A 20,000-nucleotide genomic window follows, 5' to 3' on the forward strand; every position below is an offset into this window, starting at 1 on the left:
GGAGGGGAGTGATGTGGGCCGTGTGTGTGAGTGAGGATTCTGGCTGCTGAGTTCTGGATGTGCTGAAGCTTTTGAGTGGATCTTGCCGGCAGATCAATGAAAAGGGAGTTGCAGTAGTCGATGTGGGACATGATGAACTTGTGAACCAGAGTCTGAGCATCAGAATTATAGAGAAATGGAAGGAGGCGTGCAATGTTACAGAGGTGAAGAAGGATGTCTTGGTGAGGGATTTAATGTGAGCATCAAATGTGAGCGTGGAGCCAAAAAGGATACCAAGGTTCCTGACTGCTGATGCGGGGGTGAGAGATAGACTGCCAATGGTCAGAGTGGAGAGTTTAGGAAGTGAGGATTTGGAGCCAATGACCAGTACTTATGTTTTATCAGAGTTGAGTTTGTAGATCTGACAGTTAGCAAGTCACAGGAGAGCTGGCTCAGTACTGCGGTGTCCAGAGAGAAATGACTAAAAAAATGAGATGATGAGATGCTCTGCTGCGAGCCATTGGTCCCTATACAACTGCTGTGAGAGCTGTGTTCACATTCTCTGCAGTCAGTCAGACCTGGTCTCAGTGGGTGTTGGGCTCCATCAGGGCTGTCCCTGGTCTCTGATCCTGTTTGTGATCTTCATGGACAGAGTCTCAAGGTGCAGCCCGGGGGAGGAGAGAGTCCAGTTTGGTTCCTCAGAATCTCCTCTCTGCTGTTTACGGTTGATGTTGTTCTGTTGGACTCTACAGGTGAAGTGGTCAGATGGAGTCGAACCCTGAGAGCTGTGTTCACTGTCTCTGCAGTAAGTCAGACCTGGTCTCAGTGAGTGTTGGGCTCCATCAGGGCTGTCCCTGGTCTCTGATCCTGTTTGTGATCTTCATGGACAGAGTCTCAAGGTGCAGCCCGGGGGAGGAGAGAGTCCAGTTTGGTTCCTCAGAATCTCCTCTCTGCTGTTTACGGTTGATGTTGTTCTGTTGGACTCTACAGGTGAAGTCCTCCAACAGGCTCTGGGACGGTTTGCAGCTGAATGTGAAGCGGTCGGGATGAGAGTCAGCACCTCCAAATCACTGCTCAGCCTGATGAGACCCGGATAAGAGACAGAGGATGGATGTTTATTATTATTTATTATTATTATGATCTATTACTATTATCTCTTTTATTGATTGGTCATTATTGTTATTATTATTATTATTATTATTATTATTATTATTATTATTCATTGTCTTTAAGAGTAAAACAAGAAACAATAAAGCCCCTCCTTTTCTCCCCTTTCCGTTTCCGGCGGAAGCCCCTCCCTGTTAGCCGTTAGCCGTTAGCCGGGTTAACGGAGCAGAAATCACCGGGAAGGAGAGAGAAATGCTCCCGGAGGAGGACGGCAGAGGAGCCCGGTGACCGGACGCTGAGTCTGCCCCGAAAACAGCCGTTTACCGGCGGGAAGAGAAGAAGAGAAGAGAAGAAGAGAAGTAGAGAAGTAGAGAAGAAGAACCGAGCCCAGGACGGAAAACACCGAACCATAACCCGAGCCTCTGCTAACCCGAACCTCTCCGAACCTTCCCGAACCCTGACCCAGGATGGGAGCGGACAGACACACCGTGTTCCTGCTGCTCTGTGAGGCTTTTTTCACTTTAATCATGCTTTAACACAACTGTCACTTTAGCCTTTAGCTCGCTAACTACACTTTCCCATCCGGTTAGCCTGCTAGCTCCACTTTCCCATTGGATTACATGGAGAGGCGCGGCTAGTGTTAGCGTAGCTTCCGTTAGCATAGCTAGCGTTAGCATTAAAGTTTATAAAGAATTAAGAAAACTGTTTATAATATTAAATCAGTTCATAATAAAACTGTTTATAATATTAAATCAGTTTATTATAAAACTGTTAATAATAATACATCAATTTATAGAGAAACAAAATATTCACATTGAAGAATTTTGACTTTTTCATTGTAATGAATAACTAAAAACAATCAATAAATTGTCAACATAACTGATCAATTTAACAGTTGACAACTTATGTATGGCTGCAGCTGTTGATTAATATTCTACTAATTAATCCAGGGAATTGATAATAAGAATTTAAACATAAAACAGAAAGCGAGACACGTCTGATTGTTTCCATTCTACATTTTTATTGAATATTGACATTCTGATGCTGCTGCCTGTAATCTCAGTATTGGAGTAAAGTTACAGTCTGTAGTCTCAGTGTGGGATTAGAGGAAGATGCTGTCTGTAATCTCAGTGTGGGATTAGAGGAAGATGCTGTCTGTAATCTCAGTGTGGGATTAGAGGAAGATGCTGTCTGTAATCTCAGTGTAGGATTAGAGGAAGATGCTGTCTGTAATCTCAGTGTGGGATTAGAGGAAGATGCTGTCTGTAATCTCAGTGTGATTAGAGGAAGATGCTGTCTGTAATCTCAGTGTGGGATTAGAGGAAGATGCTGTCTGTAATCTCAGTGTGGGATTAAAGGAAGATGCTGTAATCTCAGTGGGATTAGAGGAAGATGCTGTCTGTAATCTCAGTGTGGAATTAGAGGAAGATGCTGTCTGTAATCTCAGTGTGTGATTAGAGGAAGATGCTGTCTGTAATCTCAGTGGGATTAGAGGAAGATGCTGTCTGTAATCTCTGTGGGATTAGAGGAAGATGCTGTCTGTAATCTCAGTGTGGGATTAGAGGAAGATGCTGTCTGTAATCTCAGTGTGTGATTAGAGGAAGATGCTGTCTGTAATCTCAGTGGGATTAGAGGAAGATGCTGTCTGTAATCTCAGTGTTGGATTAGAGGAAGATGCTGTCTGTAATCTCAGTGTGGGATTAGAGGAAGATGCTGTCTGTAATCTCAGTGTGTGATTAGAGGAAGATGCTGTCTGTAATCTCTGTGGGATTAGAGGAAGATGCTGTCTGTAATCTCAGTGTGGGATTAGAGGAAGATGCTGTCTGTAATCTCAGTGTGTGATTAGAGGAAGATGCTGTCTGTAATCTCAGTGGGATTAGAGGAAGATGCTTTCTGTAATCTCTGTGGGATTAGAGGAAGATGCTTTCTGTAATATCAGTGTGGGATTAAAGGAAGATGCTGTAATCTCAGTGGGATTAGAGGAAGATGCTGTCTGTAATCTCAGTGGGATTAGAGGAAGATGCTGTCTGTAATCTCAGTGTTGGATTAGAGGAAGATGCTGTCTGTAATATCTGTGGGATTAGAGGAAGATGCTGTCTGTAATCTCAGTGTTGGATTAGAGGAAGATGCTGTCTGTAATCTCAGTGTGGGATTAAAGGAAGATGCTGTAATCTCAGTGGGATTAGAGGAAGATGCTGTCTGTAATCTCAGTGTGGGATTAGAGGAAGATGCTGTCTGTAATCTCAGTGTGTGATTAGAGGAAGATGCTGTCTGTAATCTCAGTGGGATTAGAGGAAGATGCTGTCTGTAATCTCAGTGTTGGATTAGAGGAAGATGCTGTCTGTGATCTCAGTGGGATTAGAGGAAGATGCTGTCTGTAATCTCAGTGTTGGATTAGAGGAAGATGCTGTCTGTAATCTCAGTGTGGGATTAAAGGAAGATGCTGTAATCTCAGTGGGATTAGAGGAAGATGCTGTCTGTAATCTCAGTGTGGGATTAGAGGAAGATGCTGTCTGTAATCTCAGTGTTGGATTAGAGGAAGATGCTGTCTGTAATCTCAGTGTGGGATTAGAGGAAGATGCTGTCTGTAATATCTGTGGGATTAGAGGAAGATGCTGTCTGTAATCTCAGTGTGGGATTAGAGGAAGATGCTGTCTGTAATCTCAGTGTGGGATTAGAGGAAGATGCTTTCTGTAATCTCTGTGGGATTAGAGGAAGATGCTTTCTGTAATCTCAGTGTGGGATTAGAGGAAGATGCTGTCTGTAATCTCTGTGGGATTAAAGGAAGATGCTGTCAGTAATCTCTGGGATTAGAGGAAGATGCTGTCTGTAATCTCAGTGTAGGATTAGAGGAAGATGCTGTCTGTAATCTCAGTGTGGGATTAGAGGAAGATGCTGTCTGTAATCTCAGTGTGGGATTAGAGGAAGATGCTTTCTGTAATCTCAGTGTAGGATTAGAGGAAGATGCTGTCTGTAATCTCAGTGTTGGATTAGAGGAAGATGCTGTCTGTAATCTCAGTGTGGGATTAGAGGAAGATGCTGTCTGTAATCTCAGTGGGATTAGAGGAAGATGCTGTCTGTAATCTCTGTGGGATTAGAGGAAGATGCTGTCTGTAATATCAGTGTGATTAGAGGAAGATGCTGTCTGTAATCTCAGTGTGGGATTAAAGGAAGATGCTGTGTGTAATCTCTGTGGGATTAGAGGAAGTGATCACATGATGTCTTCTCAACTTGTTCTTCACATGATGCTCTCATGTCTCTCTCCTCACAGGACCATGCAGTCATTCCTCACTCAGCCCCGCCGCTAGAAAGAGAGAGAGAGAGAGTGTGTGTGTGTGTGTGTGTGTGTGTGTGTGTGTGAGAGAGAGTGTGAGTGAGTGATTCCAGGATGGGCTTCGGTCGGGATCTGAGGAATTCCCACGAGGGTTTGCTGAAGCTGCAGGACTGGGAGTTGAAGGTCAGTGAATAAACTTGTTGGTGGTTCTGGGGTCAGGTTTTGGTTCTGGGGTCAGGTTTTGGTTCTGGGGTCAGGTTTTGGTTCTGGGGTCAGTTTTTGGTTCTGGGGTCAGGTTTTGGTTCTGGGGTCAGGTTTTGGTTCTGGGGTCAGGTTTTGGTTCTGGGGTCAGGTTTTGGTTCAGGGGTCAGGTTTTGGTTCTGGGGTCAGGTTTTGGTTCAGGGGTCAGGTTTTGGTTCTGGGGTCAGGTTTTGGTTCTGGGGTCAGGTTTTGGTTCTGGGGTCAGTTTTTGGTTCTGGGGTCAGGTTTTGGTTCTGGGGTCAGGTTTTGGTTCTGGTGCAGAACATAATGTGAGGTGTGTAATTATAAAAAGTGTAAGCATGAAACAGATAGTAGTGTCACACCACACATACACAGGAGGGACTAAAGAGGGCTTGGGTTGGACAATGAGTCCAAATCATTCTAAAAGATAAGGACTCCTAAAAGTTCCCAAAACTCTAGTTTCCACTGCAGGAACTTCCTGCTAACTTCATGTTGCTGTTGGTGTGCATCTCCATAGCAGGAACCTCCCCGAAGGCCGGTCTCCCAGAACTTTCACGGGGGCTAAACGGGTCCCTGCCTCTGTTGGGCCCAAAAACTTGAGGTGGGATTTGGGGTTAACGCGGTACTGATCGGGTAAACTCAAAGTGGGATGTGGCGTGCAGGTTGTCGAGTGGTTCAGAGAGCATGCCATATACACAGCAGACCCGAGTCCCGGCCGGCGGACCCCCCCCCTCCTCTCCTGTAGTTAAAGTGTCTACGTTGCATGAAAACAGGTTGATAAGGTCCACCGCCATGTACACAAACCAGAGATGCAGCAACCAATCAGCACCTTCAATGTCTCTCTTTTTTTTGTGATGCTGTCTGCTCGTCGCCTCGGTGACGTCCCGGCCAGAGTCCGGTGGGTCCTACTCCGCTATGGAGACCTGTTACCCGCTATGGAGACACAACAGCTGAGAGGACTTTCCTGTAAAGCTCCCATCTCCTAAATTTTACCAGGAACTTTCTTAGTGGAAACATAAAGACTCCCAAGGGCTCCCAAAATGTCCCAAAGAATACTAAAGGTTCCAAAAGGGTCCCAGAGTCCCAGGGTCCCAGGGTCCCAGGGTCCTAGGGTCCTAGGGTCCCAGAGTCCCAGGGTCCCAGAGTCCTAGGGTCCCAGGGTCCCAGAGTCCCAGAGTCCTAGGATCCCAGGGTCCTAGGGTCCCAGGGTCCCAGGGTCCCAGAGTCCCAGGGTCCTAGGGTCCCAGAGTCCTAGGGTCCTAGGGTCCCAGGGTCCCAGAGTCCCAGGGTCCCAGAGTCCTAGGGTCCCAGGATCCCAGGGTCCCAGGGTCCCAGGGTCCCAGGGTCCCAGGGTCCCAGGGTCCCAGCTCTAATTCAGTGTGTGAAATCTGTCTGTCTGTCTCGTAGCTGCTGGAGACGGTGAAGCGCTTCATGACCCTGCGGGTGAAGAGTGATAAGGAGTACGCTGCTCTGCTTCTCAGCATGACCCAACAGATGGAGAAACAGGAAGCAGCCGACTATGTCAGCACAGTCAGTAAGGTGAGGACTCATCCAGACCTGGTCCCTGTGTGCTCCTGTCGCAGTCCTGGTCTCAATGTGTCTTAAGCACCGTTCCCACCCGAAGTTCCAGGTACCCAGAGGAACTAATATCAGGGACTAAGCTTTGACTTAAATCCCTGTTGTTCATGTTGTCTTCATTCCCACCACATCTGAGGGACCAGGTAGATCCTGCAGATACTAGGAACCTGGTAGATCCTGCAGATACTAGGAACCAGGTAGATCCTGCAGATACTAGGAACCTGGTAGATCCTGCAGATACTAGGAACCAGGTAGATCCTGCAGACATCGGGAACCAGGTAGATCCTGCAGATACTAGGAACCAGGTAGATCCTGCAGATACTAGGAACCAGGTAGATCCTGCAGATACTAGGAACCAGGTAGATCCTGGAGATACAAGGAACCAGGTAAATCCAGGAGATACTAGGAACCTGGTAGATCCTGCAGACATCGGGAACCTGGTAGATCCTGCAGATACTGGGAACCAGGTAGATCCTGCAGATACTAGGAACCAGGTAGATCCTGGAGATACTGGGAACCAGGTAGATCCTGCAGATACTAGGAACCAGGTAGATCCTGCAGACATCGGGAACCTGGTAGATCCTGCAGATACTGGGAACCAGGTAGATCCTGCAGATACCGGGAACCCGGTAGATCCTGCAGATACTAGGATTCAGGTAGATCCTGCAGACATTGGGAACCAGGTAGATCCTGCAGACACCGGGAACCTGGTAGATCCTGGAGATACCGGGAACCAGGTAGATCCTGCAGACACCGGGAACCAGGTAGATCCTGCAGATACTAGGAACCAGGTAGATCCTGCAGACACCGGGAACCTGGTAGATCCTGGAGATACTGGGAACCAGGTAGATCCTGCAGATACCGGGAACCATGTAGATCCTGCAGATACCGGGAACCGGGTAGATCCTGCAGATACTGGGAACCATGTAAATCCTGCAAACACCGGGAACCAGGTAGATCCTGGAGATACTGGGAACCAGGTAGATCTTGCAGATACCGGGAACCTGGTAGATCCTGCAGATACCTGGAACCAGGTAGATCCTGGAGATACCGGGAAACAGGTAGATCCTGCAGATACCGGGAACCAGGTAGATCCTGCAGATACTAGGAACCAGGTAAATCCAGGAGATACCGGGAACCTGGTAGATCTTGCAGATACCGGGAACCTGGTAGATCTTGCAGATACCGGGAACCAGGTAGATCCTGCAGATACGGGGAACCAGGTAGATCCTGTAGATACCTGGAACCAGGTAGATCCTGGAGATACCGGGAACCAGGTAGATCCTGCAGATACCGGGAACCAGGTAGATCCTGCAGATACCGGGAACCAGGTAGATCCTGGAGATACCGGGAACCAGGTAGATCCTGCAGATACCGGGAACCAGGTAGATCCTGCAGATACTAGGATTCAGGTAGATCCTGGAGATACCGGGAACCAGGTAGATCCTGCAGATACCGGGAACCAGGTAGATCCTGCAGATACCGGGAACCAGGTAGATCCTGCAGATACCGGGAACCCGGTAGAAAATACACAACGAATCTTAAGTTAATAAGGTGTTGGAGACACCTTATTAACTTAAGAACTGGACTGAACTGGTCCTAAATCCATATAAGAGCACATTTTACAGAAGGAGGCGGTTCACTAGTCCTCACAAACCCCGTCCCAAAACCCTAAACCTCTCCCAGCAGGATTTTGGGGAGTAAATGTCTCCCTTCAGGTCAGAGCTTCAACTAGACTCTGGTTCCTCTGGTGGGAACGCAGGTAGGTTTCCTCAAAAGATTCCTAGTACCTGGTCTCTGTGTGTCCCCTCTCAGTCCTGGTCTCTGTGTGTCCCTGTCTCAGTCCTGGTCTCTGTGTGTCCCTGACTCAGTCCTGGTCTCTGTGTGTCCCTGTCTCAGTCCTGGTCTCTGTGTGTCCCTGACTCAGTCCTGGTCTCTGTGTGTCCCTGTCTCAGTCCTGGTCTCTGTGTGTCCCTGTCTCAGTCCTGGTCTCTGTGTGTCCCTGTCTCAGTCCTGGTCTCTGTGTGTCCCCTCTCAGTCCTGGTCTCTGTGTCCCTGTCTCAGTCCTGGTCTCTGTGTGTCCCCTCTCAGTCCTGGTCTCTGTGTGTCCCTGTCTCAGTCCTGGTCTCTGTGTGTCCCCTCTCAGTCCTGGTCTCTGTGTCCCTGTCTCAGTCCTGGTCTCTGTGTGTCCCCTCTCAGTCCTGGTCTCTGTGTGTCCCTGTCTCAGTCCTGGTCTCTGTGTGTCCCTGTCTCAGTCCTGGTCTCTGTGTCCCTGTCTCAGTCCTGGTCTCTGTGTGTCCCTATCTCAGTCCTGGTCTCTGTGTCCCTGTCTCAGTCCTGGTCTCTGTGTGTCCCTGTCTCAGTCCTGGTCTCTGTGTGTCCCCTCTCAGTCCTGGTCTCTGTGTCCCTGTCTCAGTCCTGGTCTCTGTGTGTCCCCTCTCAGTCCTGGTCTCTGTGTGTCCCTGTCTCAGTCCTGGTCTCTGTGTGTCCCTGTCTCAGTCCTGGTCTCTGTGTCCCTGTCTCAGTCCTGGTCTCTGTGTGTCCCCTCTCAGTCCTGGTCTCTGTGTGTCCCTGTCTCAGTCCTGGTCTCTGTGTGTCCCTGTCTCAGTCCTGGTCTCTGTGTGTCCCTGTCTCAGTCCTGGTCTCTGTGTCCCTGTCTCAGTCCTGGTCTCTGTGTGTCCCTGTCTCAGTCCTGGTCTCTGTGTGTCCCCTCTCAGTCCTGGTCTCTGTGTGTCCCTGTCTCAGTCCTGGTCTCTGTGTGTCCCCTCTCAGTCCTGGTCTCTGTGTGTCCCTGTCTCAGTACTGGTCTCTGTGTGTCCCTGTCTCAGTCCTGGTCTCTGTGTGTCCCTGTCTCAGTCCTGGTCTCTGTGTGTCCCTGTCTCAGTCCTGGTCTCTGTGTCCCTGTCTCAGTCCTGGTCTCTGTGTGTCCCCTCTCAGTCCTGGTCTCTGTGTCCCTGTCTCAGTCCTGGTCTCTGTGTGTCCCCTCTCAGTCCTGGTCTCTGTGTGTCCCTGTCTCAGTCCTGGTCTCTGTGTGTCCCTGTCTCAGTCCTGGTCTCTGTGTCCCTGTCTCAGTCCTGGTCTCTGTGTGTCCCCTCTCAGTCCTGGTCTCTGTGTGTCCCTGTCTCAGTCCTGGTCTCTGTGTGTCCCTGTCTCAGTCCTGGTCTCTGTGTGTCCCTATCTCAGTCCTGGTCTCTGTGTGTCCCCTCTCAGTCCTGGTCTCTGTGTCCCTGTCTCAGTCCTGGTCTCTGTGTGTCCCCTCTCAGTCCTGGTCTCTGTGTGTCCCTGTCTCAGTCCTGGTCTCTGTGTGTCCCTGTCTCAGTCCTGGTCTCTGTGTGTCCCTGTCTCAGTCCTGGTCTCTGTGTCCCTGTCTCAGTCCTGGTCTCTGTGTCCCTGTCTCAGTCCTGGTCTCTGTGTGTCCCTATCTCAGTCCTGGTCTCTGTGTCCCTGTCTCAGTCCTGGTCTCTGTGTGTCCCCTCTCAGTCCTGGTCTCTGTGTGTCCCTGTCTCAGTCCTGGTCTCTGTGTGTCCCTGTCTCAGTCCTGGTCTCTGTGTCCCTGTCTCAGTCCTGGTCTCTGTGTCCCTGTCTCAGTCCTGGTCTCTGTGTCCCTGTCTCAGTCCTGGTCTCTGTGTGTCCCTGTCTCAGTCCTGGTCTCTGTGTGTCCCCTCTCAGTCCTGGTCTCTGTGTGTCCCTGTCTCAGTCCTGGTCTCTGTGTGTCCCTGTCTCAGTCCTGGTCTCTGTGTGTCCCTGTCTCAGTCCTGGTCTCTGTGTGTCCCTGTCTCAGTCCTGGTCTCTGTGTGTCCCTGTCTCAGTCCTGGTCTCTGTGTCCCTGTCTCAGTCCTGGTCTCTGTGTCCCTGTCTCAGTCCTGGTCTCTGTGTCCCTGTCTCAGTCCTGGTCTCTGTGTGTCCCTGTCTCAGTCCTGGTCTCTGTGTGTCCCTGTCTCAGTCCTGGTCTCTGTGTCCCTGTCTCAGTCCTGGTCTCTGTGTGTCCCCTCTCAGTCCTGGTCTCTGTGTGTCCCTGTCTCAGTCCTGGTCTCTGTGTGTCCCCTCTCAGTCCTGGTCTCTGTGTGTCCCCTCTCAGTCCTGGTCTCTGTGTGTCCCCTCTCAGTCCTGGTCTCAGGTGATCCGGCAGACGGAGGTCTTGGGTCGGGTGATGAGGACTCACGCCGATGACCTGAACTCTGGTCCTCTTCATCGTCTCGCTACGTTGATCCGAGACAAGCAGCAAGTGAAGAAGAGTTACCAGAGTCTTCATCAGCAGCTGGAGAGCCACAACCACAAGGTAGTACTACTACTGCAGTACTACTACATAGTACTACTACGCAGTACTACTACATAGTACTACTACTACTACATAGTACTACTACATAGTACTACATAGTACTACTACTACTACATAGTACTACTACTACATAGTACTACTACTACTACATAGTACTACTACTACATAGTATTACTACTACTACTACTACATAGTACTACTACATAGTACTACTACTACTACATAGTACTACTACATAGTACTACTACTACTACATAGTACTACTACTACTACTACTACATAGTACTACTACATAGTACTACTACTACTACATAGTACTACTACTACATAGTACTACTACTACATAGTACTACTACTACTACTACTACATAGTACTACTACATAGTACTACTACATAGTACTACTACTACTACACAGTACTACTACTACTACATAGTACTACTACTACTACACAGTACTACTACTACTACATAGTACTACTACTACTACATAGTACTACTACATAGTACTACTACACTACTACTACATAGTAGTACTACTACATAGTACTACTACTACTACTACTACATAGTACTACTACTACATAGTACTACTACTACTACTACTACTACATAGTACTACTACATAGTACTACTACATAGTACTACTGCAGTACTACTACATAGTACTACTACATAGTACTACTACACAGTACTACTACAGTACTACTACACAGTACTACTGCATAGTACTACTACATAGTACTACTACTACTACATAGTACTACTACATAGTACTACTACATAGTACTACTACTGCAGTACTACTACATAGTACTACTACATAGTACTACTACATAGTACTACTACTACTACATAGTACTACTACATAGTACTACTACTACTACATAGTACTACTACTACATAGTACTACTGCAGTACTACTACTACATAGTACTACTACTACTACATAGTACTACTGCAGTACTACTACTACATAGTACTACTACTACTACATAGTACTACTACTACTACATAGTACTACTACTACTACATAGTACTACTACATAGTACTACTACTACATAGTACTACTACTACTACATAGTACTACTACATAGTACTACTACTACTACATAGTACTACTACATAGTACTACTACTACTACATAGTACTACTACTACTACTACTACATAGTACTACTACATAGTACTACTACTACTACATAGTACTACTACTACTACTACTACATAGTACTACTACATAGTACTACTACTACTACTACTACATAGTACTACTACATAGTACTACTACTACTACTACTACTACATAGTACTACTGCATACTACTACTACATAGTACTACTACATAGTACTACTACTACTACTACTACTACATAGTACTACTACATAGTACTACTGCATAGTACTACTACTACTACACAGTACTACTACAGTACTACTACACAGTACTACTGCATAGTACTACTACACAGTACTACTACAGTACTACTACTACTACATAGTACTACTACATAGTACTACTACACAGTACTACTACAGTACTACATAGTACTACTACATAGTACTACATAGTATTACTGCATAGTACTACTACAGTATTACTACACAGTACTACTACATAGTACTACTACATAGTACTACTACACAGTACTACTGCAGTACTACTACAGTATTACTACACAGTACTACTACAGTACTACTACACAGTACTACTACATAGTACTACTACATAGTACTACTACACAGTACTACTACATAGTACTTCTACAGTACTACTACTACTACATAGTACTACTACATAGTACTACATAGTACTACTACAGTACTACTACATAGTACTACTACAGTACTACTACTACTACATAGTACTACTACATTGTACTACATAGTACTACTGCAGTACTACTACATAGTACTACATAGTACTACTGCAGTACTACTACATAGTACTACTACTACTGCAGTACTACTACAGTACTACTACATAGTACTACTACAGTACTACTACACAGTACTGCAACTACTGCAGTAATACTGCATAGTACTAACTAAGTTCATGAGTAATGTGTAAAAACTGTAATTGTGATGATGGTTGTTGCTAGGTAACCTGTTCTGTCAGTAATTGTGATGATGGTTGTTGCTAGGTAACCTGTTCTGTCAGTAATTGTGATGATGGTTGTTGCTAGGTAACCTGTTCTGTCAGTAATTGTGATGATGGTTGTTGCTAAGTAACCTGTTCTGTCAGTAATTGTGATGATGGTTGTTGCTAGGTAACCTGTTCTGTCAGTAATTGTGATGATGGTTGTTGCTAGGTAACCAGGAGTGACCTGGACAAGCTGAAGTCGACGTATCGTCAGCTGAGCCGCGACGCTAACAACACTAAAGATAAATACAGAGAAGCTCTAGCTAAAGGTCAGAGGTCATCCTCACTTCTGTCACAATGTTAAACAAATGATTGACAGTTTCTGAAAGTATCTGACCCCCCTTCCTGACCCTCCTTCTCATCCAATCACAGGTCGGGAGGCGGAGCGTGCTCACGAGCGTTACGACAAAGCGACGACAAAACTCCACAACCTTCACAACCAGTACGTGTTAGCGGTGTGCGGCGCGCGGACGCAGCAGGACGAACACCGACGCCACGCTGCGCCGGCGCTGCTCGACGCCCTGCAGAGGATGCAGGAGGACATGACCCTCGCCCTGTGAGTCACATGACCCCCCCCCCCCCCCCCCCCACTAACCCCTACCCCAACCCTGTGAGTCACATGACCCCCAACCAACCCCAACCCTGTGAGTCACATGACCCCCAACTACCCCCAACCCTAACCCTGTGAGTCACATGACCCCCCCCCCCCCACACTAACCCCAACCCCAACCCTGTGAGTCACATGACCCCCAACCAACCCCAACCCTAACCCTGTGAGTCACATGACCCCCAACCAACCCCAACCCCAACCCTGTGAGTCACATGACCCCCAACTACCCCCAACCCCAACCCTGTGAGTCACATGACCCCCAACCAACCCCAACCCCAACCCTGTGAGTCACATGACCCCCAACTACCCCCAACCCCAACCCTGTGAGTCACATGACCCCCAACTACCCCCAACCCCAACCCTGTGAGTCACATGACCCCCAACTAACCCCAACCCCAACCCTGTGAGTCACATGACCCCCAACTAACCCCAACCCCAACCCTGTGAGTCACATGACCCCCAACTACCCCCAACCCCAACCCTGTGAGTCACATGACCCCCAACTACCCCCAACCCCAACCCTGTGAGTCACATGACCCACCACTTACCCCCAACCCCAACCCTGTGAGTCACATGACCCCCAACTAACCCCAACCCCAACCCTGTGAGTCACATGACCCCCAACCAACCCCAACCCCAACCCTGTGAGTCACATGACCCCCAACTAACCCCAACCCCAACCCTGTGAGTCACATGACCCCCAACTAACCCCAACCCCAACCCTGTGAGTCACATGACCCCCAACTAACCCCAACCCTGTGAGTCACATGACCCCCAACTAACCCTAACCCTAACCCTGTGAGTCACATGACCCCCAACTAACCCTAACCCTGTGAGTCACATGACCCCCAACTACCCCCAACCCTGTGAGTCACATGACCCCCAACTAACCCCAACCCTGTGAGTCACATGACCCCCAACTACCCCAACCCTGAGTCACATGACCCCCAACTAACCCTAACCCTGTGAGTCACATGACCCCCAACCAACCCCAACCCTGAGTCACATGACCCCCAACCCCAACCTAGTGAGTCACATGACCCCCAACCAACCCCAACCCTGTGAGTCACATGACCCCCAACTAACCCCAACCCCAACCCTGTGAGTCACATGACCCCCAACTAACCCCAACCCTGTGAGTCACATGACCCCCAACCAACCCCAACCCTGTGAGTCACATGACCCCCAACCAACCCTAACCCTGTGAGTCACATGACCCCCAACCAACCCCAACCCTAACCCTGTGAGTCACATGACCCCCAACTAACCCCAACCCCAACCCTGTGAGTCACATGACCCCCAACCAACCCCAACCCTAACCCTGTGAGTCACATGACCCCCAACTACCCCCAACCCCAACCCCGTGAGTCACATGACCCCCAACTACCCCCAACCCTAACCCTGTGAGTCACATGACCCCCAACTAACCCCAACCCTGTGAGTCACATGACCCCCAACTAACCCCAACCCCAACCCTGTGAGTCACATGACCCCCAACTAACCCCAACCCCAACCCTGTGAGTCACATGACCCCCAACTAACCCTAACCCTGTGAGTCACATGACCCCCAACTACTTGTACTACAGGCGGAGTATTCTGGAGGAGTACTGAGTGTGTACTTGTGTGTACTTGTACTACAGGAGGAGTATTCTGGAGGAGTACTGAGTGTGTACTTGTGTGTACTTGTGTGTACTTGTACTACAGGAGGAGTATTCTGGAGGAGTACTGAGTGTGTACTTGTGTGTACTTGTACTACATTGTGTGTACTTGTACTACAGGAGGAGTATTCTGGAGGAGTACTGAGTGTGTACTTGTGTGTACTTGTACTACAGGAGGAGTATTCTGGAGGAGTACTGAGTGTGTACTTGTGTGTACTTGTACTACAGGAGGAGTATTCTGGAGGAGTACTGAGTGTGTACTTGTGTGTACTTGTACTACAGGGGGAGTATTCTGGAGGAGTACTGAGTGTGTACTTGTGTGTACTTGTACTACAGGCGGAGTATTCTGGAGGAGTACTGAGTGTGTACTTGTGTGTACTTGTACTACAGGTGGAGTATTCTGGAGGAGTACTTTGTGTGTACTTGTACTACAGGCAGAGTATTCTGGAGGAGTACTGAGTGTGTACTTGTGTGTACTTGTACTACAGGCAGAGTATTCTGGAGGAGTACTGAGTGTGTACTTGTGTGTACTTGTACTACAGGCGGAGTATTCTGGAGGAGTACTGAGTGTGTACTTGTGTGTACTTGTACTACAGGCGGAGTATTCTGGAGGAGTACTGAGTGTGTACTTGTGTGTACTTGTACTACAGGCAGAGTATTCTGGAGGAGTACTGAGTGTGTACTTGTGTGTACTTGTACTACAGGCGGAGTATTCTGGAGGAGTACTGTGAGATCAGCAGCCTGCTGACGGAGGAGATCGTGAAGGTGCATCAGGAGATCTCGGCGGCGGTGCAGCAGATCGATCCTCTGGCGGAGTATCAGCACTTCATCGACGCTTATCGGTCAGGAACTGTTGCTGTCTCAGTGTTTCCGTGGTAACCGTGTTTCTGTCCCCTTGTTGCCGTGGTAACGGTGCTCGTCCTCCCCCAGGTCTCCCGAGACTCCGGAGGAGGCGGTGGAGTTCGACACGTCTCTGCTGGAGGAGACGGACAACCTGCCGGCGGACATCCTGTGGAACACGCTGACGGCCGACAGCCTGCAGGCCATGTGAGACCAGTCCTCCCAGTCCTCCCAGTCCTCCCAGTCCCTCCCGTCCCTCCCCGTCCTCCCCGTCCCTCCCCGTCCTCCCAGTCCCTCCCAGTCCTCCCCGTCCTCCCCGTCCTCCCCGTCCTCCCAGTCCTCCCCGTCCTCCCAGTCCTCCCCGTCCTCCCCGTCCTCCCCGTCCTCCCAGTCCTCCCAGTCCCTCCCCGTCCTCCCAGTCCCTCCCCGTCCTCCCAGTCCCTCCCGTCCCTCCCCGTCCTCCCCGTCCTCCCAGTCCTCCCAGTCCTCCCAGTCCCTCCCAGTCCTCCCAGTCCTCCCAGTCCCTCCCCGTCCTCCCCGTCCTCCCAGTCCTCCCAGTCCCTCCCAGCCCTCCCAGTCCTCCCAGTCCTCCCAGTCCCTCCCCGTCCCTCCCAGTCCTCCCAGTCCCTCCCCGTCCCTCCCAGTCCTCCCAGTCCCTCCCAGTCCTCCCAGTCCCTCCCAGTCCCTCCCAGTCCTCCCAGTCCTCCCAGTCCCTCCCAGTCCTCCCAGTCCCTCCCCGTCCCTCCCAGTCCTCCCAGTCCTCCCAGTCCCTCCCAGTCTTCCCAGTCCTCCCCGTCCCTCCCAGTCCCTCCCAGTCCTCCCCGTCCCTCCCAGTCCCTCCCAGTCCTCCCAGTCCTCCCCGTCCTCCCCGTCCCTCCCAGTCCTCCCAGTCCTCCCAGTCCCTCCCAGTCCTCCCAGTCCCTCCCAGTCCCTCCCAGTCCTCCCAGTCCTCCCCGTCCTCCCAGTCCTCCCCGTCCTCCCAGTCCTCCAAGTCCTCCCCGTCCTCCCAGTCCTCCCCGTCCTCCCAGTCCTCCCAGTCCTCCCCGTCCCTCCCCGTCCTCCCAGTCCTCCCAGTCCCTCCCAGTCCTCCCAGTCCTCCCAGTCCTCCCAGTCCTCCCCGTCCTCCCAGTCCCTCCCAGTCCTCCCCGTCCTCCCAGTCCTCCCCGTCCCTCCCCGTCCTCCCAGTCCCTCCCAGTCCCTCCCCGTCCCTCCCAGTCCTCCCAGTCCTCCCAGTCCTCCCCGTCCCTCCCCGTCCTCCCAGTCCTCCCAGTCCTCCCCGTCCCTCCCCGTCCTCCCAGTCCTCCCAGTCCCTCCCAGTCCTCCCCGTCCTCCCAGTCCCTCCCAGTCCTCCCAGTCCCTCCCCGTCCTCCCAGTCCTCCCAGTCCCTCCCAGTCCTCCCAGTCCTCCCAGTCCTCCCAGTCCCTCCCAGTCCTCCCAGTCCTCCCAGTCCCTCCCAGTCCTCCCAGTCCTCCCAGTCCTCCCCGTCCTCCCCGTCCTCCCCGTCCCTCCCCGTCCCTCCCAGTCCCTCCCAGTCCCTCCCAGTCCTCCCAGTCCTCCCAGTCCTCCCAGTCCCTCCCAGTCCTCCCAGTCCCTCCCAGTCCCTCCCAGTCCTCCCAGTCCTCCCCGTCCCTCCCAGTCCTCCCAGTCCTCCCAGTCCCTCCCAGTCCCTCCCCGTCCTCCCAGTCCTCCCAGCCTGGCGTTCAATCACTAGTTCATGTTTTTTCCACTTCCTGTTTGCAGGTTGTCGTCGGCGACGGAGGAGTTGACGCTGACGCAGCAGAACCTGCGGACGAAGGAGGCGCTCGCCGACGACCTCGACTCCAAAATCCAGACGAGTCAGCAGAACGCCGAGAGGAAGAGCGAGTAAGTCCCTCCAACTGTTCTCACTCACCTTATGGGATGTTGGGATGTTGGGATGTTGGGGTTATGGGATGTTGGGGTTATGGGATGTTGGGATGTTGGGATGTTGGGATTATGGGATGTTGGGGTTATGGGATGTTGGGATGTTGGGATGTTGGGGTTATGGGATGTTGGGGTTATGGGATGTTGGGGTTATGGGATGTTGGGATTATGGGATGTTGGGGTTATGGGATGTTGGGATTATGGGATGTTGGGGTTATGGGATGTTGGGGTTATGGGATGTTGGGGTTATGGGATGTTGGGATGTTGGGATGTTGGGATTATGGGATGTTGGGGTTATGGGATGTTGGGGTTATGGGATGTTGGGATGTTGGGATGTTGGGATTATGGGATGTTGGGGTTATGGGATGTTGGGGTTATGGGATGTTGGGGTTATGGGATGTTGGGATGTTGGGATGTTGGGATGTTGGGATGTTGGGGTTATGGGATGTTGGGGTTATGGGATGAAAAAGGAATTTGATCCATTTTGGAATAAGGCTTTAACGTGGGGGAAGTGAAGGGGTGAGAATATGTTCCAGATGGGCTGTATATATAATATATATAATTATATATATAATATATATAAATATATAATATATATATATATATATATGTGTATAATTGTGTGTATATATTTATATATATAATTATATTTGTGTGTCTCAGCTGCGTCCTGCTACTCAGTCAGAAACTGTCCCTCCTGGAGCTCCGGCACGCCGTCCAATCACTACGCGGATCTGAGGCTCGCCTTTCCTCCCAGAAGGCATTGCTGGACACCAAGATGGCCGCCACCTCTGCCTCGCCACCCCCACCGCCGCCGCTCCCGGCGCTGGCGTATGAGGATGACGCACGCTCTGTCGGCTCCACCGTAAATATGACCCATCAATACACGATCAATATATATTAATAGAAGCCGACAGGAAGCCGACTGGTAGGTGACAGGAAGCCGACAGGAAGCCGACAGGAAGCCGACTGGTAGGTGACAGGAAGCCGACTGGTAGGTGACAGGAAGCCGACAGGAAGCCGACTGGTAGGTGACAGGAAGCCGACAGGAAGCTGACTGGTAGGTGACAGGAAGCTGACAGGAAGCTGACTGGTAGGTGACAGAAAGCTGACAGGAAGCTGACTGGTAGGTGACAGGAAGCTGACAGGAAGCTGACTGGTAGGTGACAGGAAGCTGACTGGTAGGTGACAGGAAGCCGACTGGTACGTGACAGGAAGCCGACAGGAAGCCGAGTGGAAGCTGACAGGAAGCAGACTGGTAGGTGACAGGAAGCCGACTGATAGGTGACAGGAAGCCGACTGGTAGGTGACAGGAAGCTGACAGGTAGGTGACAGGAAGCCGACAGGAAGCCGAGTGGAAGCTGACAGGAAGCAGACTGGTAGGTGACAGGAAGCCGACTGATAGGTGACAGGAAGCCGACTGGTAGGTGACAGGAAGCTGACTGGAAGTCGACTGGACGCTGACAGGAAGCCGAGTGGAAGCTGACAGGAAGCCGACAGGTAGGTGACAGGAAGCCGACAGGAAGCCGAGTGGTAGGTGACAGGAAGCTGACTGGTAGGTGACAGGAAGCTGACAGGAAGCTGACTGGTAGGTGACAGAAAGCTGACAGGAAGCTGACTGGTAGGTGACAGGAAGCTGACAGGAAGCTGACTGGTAGGTGACAGGAAGCCGACTGGTACGTGACAGGAAGCCGACAGGAAGCCGAGTGGAAGCTGACAGGAAGCAGACTGGTAGGTGACAGGAAGCCGACTGATAGGTGACAGGAAGCCGACTGGTAGGTGACAGGAAGCTGACAGGTAGGTGACAGGAAGCCGACAGGAAGCCGAGTGGTAGGTGACAGGAAGCTGACTGGTAGGTGACAGGAAGCCGACAGGAAGCAGACTGGTACTTGACAGGAAGCCGACTGGTAGGTGACAGGAAGCTGACAGGAAGCCGAGTGGAAGCTGACAGGAAGCAGACTGGTACGTGACAGGAAGCCGACAGGAAGCCGAGTGGAAGCTGACAGGAAGCTGACTGGTACGTGACAGGAAGCCGACAGGAAGCCGAGTGGAAGCTGACAGGAAGCAGACTGGTACTTGACAGGAAGCCGAGTGGAAGCTGACGCTGCATGTCTTTCAGGATAAAACGAAGGAGAAGGGCTCGCGCTTCGACACTCTCCGACACTCTCTGGCCGGGATGATCCGCTCTCCTAAAGCCATGCTGGGCTCCTCCACCTCGGTGAGCTTCAACACACTCTGACCAATGGGAAGACAGCCTGTTGATGACATCATAGATAGGTTATTGATCATTGGTTCAGTCAATGATCGATCAGGAAAGGCCAGTAAGGGGACCTTGAGTAGATGTGTTTCCTGCTTGCTTCCTGCAGCAGTTCTTTGACGTGATCCCGACGTCGGAGCGCCCTCTGGCGG

General features: G+C 50.7%; 1 protein-coding gene across 1 annotated transcript in view; it reads left to right on the forward strand.

Moving 5' to 3' along the window:
• Window positions 1-1,323: 1,323 nt before the first annotated feature.
• The window catches only part of fer (fer (fps/fes related) tyrosine kinase), a 29,422-nt gene continuing 10,745 nt past the window's right edge, over window positions 1,324-20,000 (forward strand). The window contains exons 1-12 of the mRNA XM_053340124.1: window positions 1,324-1,590; window positions 4,358-4,543; window positions 5,990-6,121; window positions 10,266-10,439; window positions 12,751-12,850; window positions 12,954-13,137; window positions 15,554-15,691; window positions 15,780-15,896; window positions 17,430-17,552; window positions 18,255-18,456; window positions 19,711-19,809; window positions 19,958-20,000. The exon at window positions 19,958-20,000 is cut by the window's right edge and continues 164 nt beyond it. Coding sequence (XP_053196099.1) covers window positions 4,475-4,543; window positions 5,990-6,121; window positions 10,266-10,439; window positions 12,751-12,850; window positions 12,954-13,137; window positions 15,554-15,691; window positions 15,780-15,896; window positions 17,430-17,552; window positions 18,255-18,456; window positions 19,711-19,809; window positions 19,958-20,000 — 1,381 coding nt within the window. The 5' untranslated portion in view covers window positions 1,324-1,590; window positions 4,358-4,474. The remainder of the gene's footprint in view (window positions 1,591-4,357; window positions 4,544-5,989; window positions 6,122-10,265; window positions 10,440-12,750; window positions 12,851-12,953; window positions 13,138-15,553; window positions 15,692-15,779; window positions 15,897-17,429; window positions 17,553-18,254; window positions 18,457-19,710; window positions 19,810-19,957) is intronic.

The sequence above is a fragment of the Scomber japonicus genome, chromosome 19 (assembly GCF_027409825.1).
Source record: "Scomber japonicus isolate fScoJap1 chromosome 19, fScoJap1.pri, whole genome shotgun sequence".
Lineage (NCBI taxonomy): Eukaryota > Metazoa > Chordata > Actinopteri > Scombriformes > Scombridae > Scomber > Scomber japonicus.